The 8,061-nt window shown below is 32.8% G+C and overlaps 1 protein-coding gene and 1 non-coding gene across 2 annotated transcripts; one reads left to right on the forward strand and one right to left on the reverse strand.

The window, feature by feature from the left end:
- Positions 1 to 288: 288 nt before the first annotated feature.
- On the reverse strand, positions 289 to 1,764 carry LOC108458115 (expansin-A10-like). Its single transcript, XM_017757384.2, has 3 exons — positions 1,531 to 1,764; positions 1,081 to 1,393; positions 289 to 982 (listed from the first exon to the last, which is right to left on the reverse strand). The coding sequence occupies exons 1-3, from the start codon at positions 1,673 to 1,675 to the stop codon at positions 679 to 681; spliced, it is 762 nt and encodes a 253-aa protein (XP_017612873.1). The 5' UTR covers positions 1,676 to 1,764; the 3' UTR covers positions 289 to 678.
- Positions 1,765 to 5,186: 3,422 nt separating this feature from the next.
- TRNAT-UGU (transfer RNA threonine (anticodon UGU)) lies at positions 5,187 to 5,258 on the forward strand. The gene has a single exon. It is a non-coding gene; the product is annotated as a tRNA-Thr (tRNA).
- Positions 5,259 to 8,061: the final 2,803 nt, after the last annotated feature.

Genomic DNA, 8,061 nt, shown 5'->3' on the forward strand with positions numbered 1-8,061 from the left:
TATTTAAGGGTTGAGGAGGGACTATGAGTAGTTCTGAATATTATATCACAAAAAAACAGATATAATAAAAATTTATAATGAAATTAATATTAAAAAAGTAAAAATAATAGTGACAATGAAATTAAATATTATAGTAATATTATAACGTAAAAAAAAAAAGTAAACTAAACTCATTCTACCGCATATCCAGTAATGAAGTAGTAAAGTGGTGGTGTCTTTGTCCCTTGTAGATGCATCAAAGAATGAAAAAGTGGTTATATGGTGAAAACCAAGGAAATATGGCATGTGTTTGGATAGGAATTAAACCTTACATTAATAAGATTTTCTTGATTGGATAATTACAACTTTCCAATTTGTAATACAGACGAAGTTGGGATCAATAATCAAATCCATTCAACTTTGGAATTAAGAGAATAAAAATTTCACTTGATATTCATTCATGGCTATAATCAAACAAAAGCCAAAACAATGGAATATCACAATTCATACATATATATGTATGTATAAATAAAAGGCGTAGCGGGTGCTAATAAACCACCTCAGCAATAGACAGGACAGCCACGTTGGGACTGAACCTCTCCTATACCTTCTTCCCCTGTTTCTCTGTCTGTCTCAAACAATGGCTATTACATTACATAACAAACAAATGTTGGAATTCCAGGCCTTTGCCCTGAAACTCTAAAACTGACCACCTTCAAAGGTTTGTCCAAACTGCCAATTTGCAGGTGCCACGTTGTAGCTGGTCACGGTCCTCCCATCACTTGTGGTCACTTGGAAAGACAGGCTTTGACCATTGAGGTAAGAGTTGCTCTGCCAGTTTTGACCCCAGTTTCTCGACATTGATTGCCATCCTGTCTTAGAGCCCTTGATTGACACAGCATGGACATCCCCAGCACCTGCGACGTTCGTGATGAGGACCAAGTTGAAGTAAGAGTGGCCGTTGATGGTAAACCTGATTCCACCTTTCTTCATACAGGGGACTCTGTTTAGACCAACACAAATATTTTGTTAAGATGAATGAAATGAAAAGAAACAAAGCATTTATTCATGGATTTGGTCGAAAAGGGTGTTAAAGCTTACCTTCTGAATGAAATGGGAACAATTCCAGCGCGGTATTGAGCGATTTGCAAGAAGGCAGGCTCGGCCATGTCAAAGTGTTGGAGGGGAGGATTGCACCACCCACCATTGTCGTTGGACAATGCAAAGTTGGGGGGGCAGAAGTTGGTTGCAGTCACTATAATGGATCCGGGCAAGCACCATTTAGGGTCATTGTCACACTTCATTTCATAGCAAGAACCGCAGCTCAATCCATTGTTGAACAAGGCAGTGCTAAGTGCGGCAGTGTTAGTCCCATAGCCTTGGCTGTACAAATTGCCATATCCACAAGCACCTCCTGAAATAGCAGCAGCAGTAAGATTATAATGATTGGACTCTCAGTTTAAGTAAACTCAAAAAGTTGTAGTAGTAAGTGCACTTTGGAAAGTACACACTTGAACCCCACACGAAAAAGGTCCCTAAATAAAAACCTACCCATAGTGCCAGATGCATCACCACCACCATAGAATGTAGCATGACCACCTTGCCATCCACCACCGTAGTCACCATAGACGCTTGGAAGGCAAATGCAGATGAGGAAGAGCAGCAGAGAAGTTGCAGAAAATGCTGTGATTGTCATTCTGTTTATGAGTGGCGAAGGAGAGAGGGTAATTGATGTGTTTAGTGGTTGATGCTTTGTGACATAGGGATGGGAGAAAAAGGGGGTTTATATAGGAAATTAAATGACAGAAAAGGTGTAGGGGCGGTGATATGTGGAGTTCACGTCTCACGTTGCACATATAAAAGGGAGGCCACGAAAACATATTTTCAAGTCATTTACAAGTAGCAAAGACTGCACATGCAAATGTTCCAGTTAGACTACCAACCGCTAGGCCCCCACCCTCACATGCATTTATCTCATTCTGGGGATTTCACAATCACTTGTAAATTTTACCATTCCCTTTCTAAATTTGTTATATCTCTACTTCACTTCAAACAACTCGTGTTTGATAAAACATTGACAATTTTAACATTTAAATATATTTGACAACCTAAGACTTAAAGGCATATATTGTTATCAATACAGGATGACGTGAATTCAAGTGTGTTAAAGCGTATTATTCTTCTATTTTATTTACGAGTTTTTTTTTATTTTGTATTTAGTGCGGTGATAATATATGGGTTCATACAATAAATCATAGTAACATACTTAGAACTATCTATAGCCTCTCTCTAAACTTATAAATATGAGAATAATGCGTTTTATCGCACTTAAACCCACGCCTTCCTACATTAGTAACAATACCCATATCAATCAACTCTACCTACCTCATAGCTGATAGTTAATGTATAAATTTATAGTCAATAAATCAGTCTAATTTGGTAGGCTAATGAGAAATGTCCAACCCAAAATAAGAGAAAAGAGTAGGGAATTCAACAAAGGTTGTAATAAATTAGTTTTAAGAGTTGAATGTGTGTCATTTTAGAAACCCTTTCAGTTTCACACGTTGTGTAAAATGCTGTTTTTGATGAAGCAATGATCCATCAAAGGCATTGAATATGGGAAAATGGGTAACAAGGACACATGTCTGGTCGTGAAATGTGAATGTGTATTTTTAGTGTTGTTTCAAAGGGGGTTTGAATGTAGAAAAAAAAGTAGAAATTCCCATCATCTTGCCAATCACTGTAGCTGTTCATGGTTCCGGCCATTCATTCATGTTTAAAGGTTGATTTGTAAAGTAAAAAATTTTGGACAAAAATATAAACTCATAAAATGAGTTTAGACAAAAACAAATAAGACCCATTTTCTAAACGGGTCGAGCCTTAGACAGAATTTTTAGACCCGGTCCAGCTTGAATCACATGACTATAGAAAACACTTATTTAATATTCTTAGTGTATTTTATGTAATATATTTTTTGAATTTGTTTTTTATAAAAAAATTATCTTAAAAAAATTTATTATGATCAAACTGAGTCGGATTTAAACAAAATTTTAAATCATTTTTTCAGTTCGAGCCCAAACTTAAAAAATAAACTTCAAAATTTTATATCGACCCGACCTATTATCAAATATACCGGACACCATCTCTCCTTAAAACCTAGTAATATTTTGTATAGCAACTAAGAATCATATATACTATTTTCAATTGCTTCAATAACACCTTATCCAGATTTGGTGTCCAATATTTATACCATACAATTCAAATATTTAAAACATCATACATTTAATCCATGCATATATAATATATGTTGACTATATGTATAAAGTTTTATATTTTTATAAGAGTTAAAATGTAATTTCATAAATTTAATAACGTATATCTTTATAGTTTTAAAGGATTAAATCAAAATTTTATCGTTTTTAAAAGTCAAAGTGTAATTTTACTTTTAATTAGTTTAAACTCGTAATTCTTAAAAGGGATAATATTGAAATTTTACATTTATGGTAGCTCCTATATTAAGAGTCGATTGCATTTTATCCATTTTTTTAAAAAATAAGCAAATTAGTCCTTGTATGTTTGATTAATGAACAAATTAGTCTTATCTGTTAAAAATTTCATTCATTTCTACTGTTAAAATCAACGTGGCTGATAGAATAAATAGACACACAATGTGTACCTCATTCTCACGTACAAGTATCAGCTTTTAATATTAAAAATAAATAAAATTTTTAACAAAAAATTAATTTGCTCTTTGATCTAATGTATAATGACTAATTTATCTATTTTTCAGAAACTAGTCTATCTTATTAACATATAAGTGGATTAATTAGCATCAATCCCTAAATAACCATTTGTCGTAAAGATTGATAGATAGTATCAAATAGAGACAGAAAAGACGAAGAAAATTGGTTTCTTTTTATTATTATCATTGATGGATTATTAGCGTGAGAATAATCTCATTATAAGTTTTAATCATATCTGTTCTTTTTAATATAATGCTTAGAATTGGCTATAGTCCCTCCCTAACCCATAAATAAGAGGATAATGCACTTCAACACAGTCAAACCAATATTCTTCTGCATTTGCAACAATTCTCATTTCAATCGAGCTAAGACTCAATCGGCATTATTATTATTATTATTTATTTTCTGAACAATCTCATTATAGGTTTTGATCATATCTGTTTTTTTTTTTTAACACAATGCCTAGAACTACCCATAGCCCCTCTTCAACATATCAATGCACTCAAACCCACGTCCTCTTACATTAACAATAATGTCCACACCAACCGAGTTAAGACTCAATCCGCATCATTATTTATTATTACTAAACGTGGAAGTTTTGTAGTTTATCAAAATGATTAAATTATGTATTAAAGAGGAAGAAATTTTATGAAAAAAGGAAATGGAAATTGATTAGAGATTAAGGTGTCCCTACCATGTTAGGGAGCACATGCAAGCTCCGGGGCTCACAGTCCCTTGTATTCATGCATCATTTTCATATGAATTTCGATGCTATCCGATACTGATATAAGATTAAATATTATATAATATAAGATATTGACCACATGATTTTGATTTATAATTCTACATAATAATACTTCACATCAGTAACAAAGATCATCATATTTTTTGATACAATTTCTGCTATGGAATATTGGGAAGGTGACATCACCTTCTTTTTTAACTTTTTAATCATCCAAACGAAAATAATCTAACTTAATTAAGCTTTACTTTGACAAAATCTCTTCCTCTTTTTTCTTAATTAAAAAATGTTCAACAATTATGCTTGTCCAACCTCACTATAAAATATGAAAAATTTTATGTCTGAAGAGTTATAAATGAATCGAGTTTGAATGAATAGACTTTTATTTATATATTTTAAAGTTTACCCGTGTTTTTTATTTAAAAGTATGTGTATTATAGTCGCTTATTTAATATTTATCAACATGTTAGTCGAATAATGTTCTTGAATAATAAATAAATATATATATAATAGTAAAATATAAATATAAATAATTATATTATAAATAAAAAATACAAATCAAAATAATTTTATTGATATATACTAAATGAGCTGAACAAGCTTTATTCGTGTTCGGTTTATTTAATAAACGAGCCTCAAAAGCTTATTCATGATTGTTTATTAGTTTAATGAATTAAAAACAAACAGTTTTATTTTTGCAGGAGCTACCGCACAGCATTAAGGCCCGTATAGCTCAGTGGTAGAGCGTCAGTCTTGTAAACTGAAGGTCTGTAGTTCGATCCTGCATGGGGGCAGTATAAGGCTTTTAATTTTTGCTTAATTGAAGTGTGAAAGGAGACTTAGGGATACATATTTTAGTTGGAAGTGTGAAGATTTTTTCATTAAATGCACATATCTTGATGTGGCATTACCTGCCTCAACAACTTTGCTAGCTGCACATTTTTATTTTCTAAACAAACCCTTTCTTTCAACTGAAGAAAAGGTGGAAAATTATTCATATTGATTCTATTTTCATGGGGGACAACATTGACCAAACCCTGAAATGAGATCCACAAAGAAAGACAAGTGGATTTTATCCAAATCTTGTGTGTTAGGAGCCAGTTAGAGTGCCCTTCACAAGGGATTGTTTCATTGTCCCCACTTGCAATGACACTAACTTCATCCTCCCTACAAAATCTTCATTTCATTGGGATGGGACCATTAAAGGCCTTGCTCAAAGCCAAGTGAAATAGACACTTTTCTGGTCGGTCTCTAAAAATGAAAATCACTCATTTCAACCACAAAATGAACCCACTTGGCAGCTTGCAAGTTCCTACATGTAACAGTTCTAGCTTAAAAAGATTGAACTCCTTGCCATGTGCATTTAAGTGGAAGCTCTGGTTGTAGGGCTGCTGTGACCCTTATAAGGTAGCAAGGTAGTTAAGTTTGGTGTCCCAACCCCTGATTTTGTGTACTATTGAAAAAATATGTTCCAATTGGTTAAAAAGGTCACCTTTCTAGCAGAATTGACACATGATAAACCTTGTTAATGTAAAGGGATAGCTAAGGGTTTTTTTCTCATATGCAACTTTGGATGTATTTATTTTTATTGCCAAACCTCAGCATTGATAACCTTTAATAATACCACAAACATTACAACAGGCTGCAAATCATCATTTCGTTGTACTTATCATAACTTTGAAAACTTCCTATATGATTATGACTCCTCACAAGGGAGAATTAACCACCGATTCGCAGAATTGTCTGTATTAAATTATATTACGTATAGAAATTTCGTATATAAAATGTATAGTATTCTTTTACCACCACTAGCCCTTGAAATGCTTTGTCACTTGAAGATGTCCTCCTTTTTTCTTCTGACAAAGGTTAAATACCATGAGGGGTAAATTGGGATTTGAAAGTTATAAGTTAAATTACTTCTTTTCTTAAAAATTGTTAAAGTAAAAAAATACCAAGAGGAGAGTACATTAAGAATTTAAAAATTTTCTACAAACTATTTTATATTGAAAGATTATTGGAGATCATAGCTTGAATACTTGAATTTATAGTGGTTTGACCTCAATTACCTACCTCCCTTATATTGATATACATGAACCAACGATTTCCCAAATTGTACCTTTCAAAGAGGATGTATTACATTTACAATCCCTAACTTGGAAACTCTTTCTCTAGTCTTGTGATTCAACTAAAACTCTCTAGATTTTCAAGGCTAATCTAAAACTACTCTAATTTTTATGGTTCAACTAAAAACCCTCCCAATACGTTGAAGTCCGAAACATGTTATAAATAAGCAATGGGGAAGATAGGAGGTCATACATGAAAAGGAATAACCATTAGTTGGTCAATAATATAGGCTACCTAGCTCTCAAAAATCCTTGCTTCTAGTATCTGGTAAGAGTCTAAAGAATGATGTTCATAGCAATGAGCTTAATTATTTCAATCCAATCCAAGGACAGTCCAAGATAGAAAATGTTAACCAACCCATAAATAAATAAATAAATAAAAATACCAAATGTAGTATCTTACTGCCATCAAGTTGGGTCAACATTCTGGTTATTTGCAACTTGGAAAAGTTTAATCATATTAATGCAAACAGAATACAACAATTATAGCTACTAAGGCTATACTGGTATTTTACATGATTTTTAGAACATTTATAGCACTCTTATTTTGAACTTTACAACCAACTTATGGTCACGCTTTGTCACAACAGATTGCCTAACTTTGTTGCAGACGTGCATCATCACATACCTGTATCTGATATATGTGTTAGCTTTGATATCCCAAGTTTTTGGAATAATAATATTTAATATAAATTTTACCAGTAAATCATTTAGAGATTAAATATTATTAATACTAGAGGTCTAAGTCTCGATACATTGCGAGTCAATAGGCACGAAACAATCCAGTAAGGCAAAGTATTTATATATACATTGTAAGTTTTGACACCCAGCCTCAAGCAATTGAAACCTATGGTATAAGTATCAATACCTGACAATTTAAACAAGCACTAACATCTACTTTCCAACCAAGTATTGATACCCTTATGTGAGCTGCAGATACATTTTTGCCCAAAATTAATGCTTGCAGCAACTCTAATTCATCCCCAACGAAAATTTCACTTCTTCATATAAATACAAATCAAGAACACGTTAAGATACAAGATAGAGATATCCAAGCATCAAACACAAGAGAATCGATCATACTTCTTCATTTCATTCATTTTCTTGTACATATTCTTTTGAGAGTTTATTGTAACATCTTTTGTTACTCTCTTTTCTTTGTATTTAAAGCTCAAACTTGCAAAGGTACACCTATTGTAACACCCCCTACCCGTATTCCGAGCCTAGAATAGGGTACGAGGCATTACCGAACTTAATATGATTAATTATGTAAAAATCAGCCATAAAATTTCTTCTAAATTAAAAACTTTCATACATATGTTTAACGTCCCTTATATGGGCCTACGGGGCCCAAAACATACATTCAGGGTGGTTCGGGATCAAACCGTAAACATATGAAACTTTTGCAACACTTAGAAAATTTTCACACTTTGGAGAGTCACACGCTCGTGTTTTCAACCCGTGTAACTCTCTG

This window comes from Gossypium arboreum, chromosome 4, assembly GCF_025698485.1.
Source record: "Gossypium arboreum isolate Shixiya-1 chromosome 4, ASM2569848v2, whole genome shotgun sequence".
Lineage (NCBI taxonomy): Eukaryota > Viridiplantae > Streptophyta > Magnoliopsida > Malvales > Malvaceae > Gossypium > Gossypium arboreum.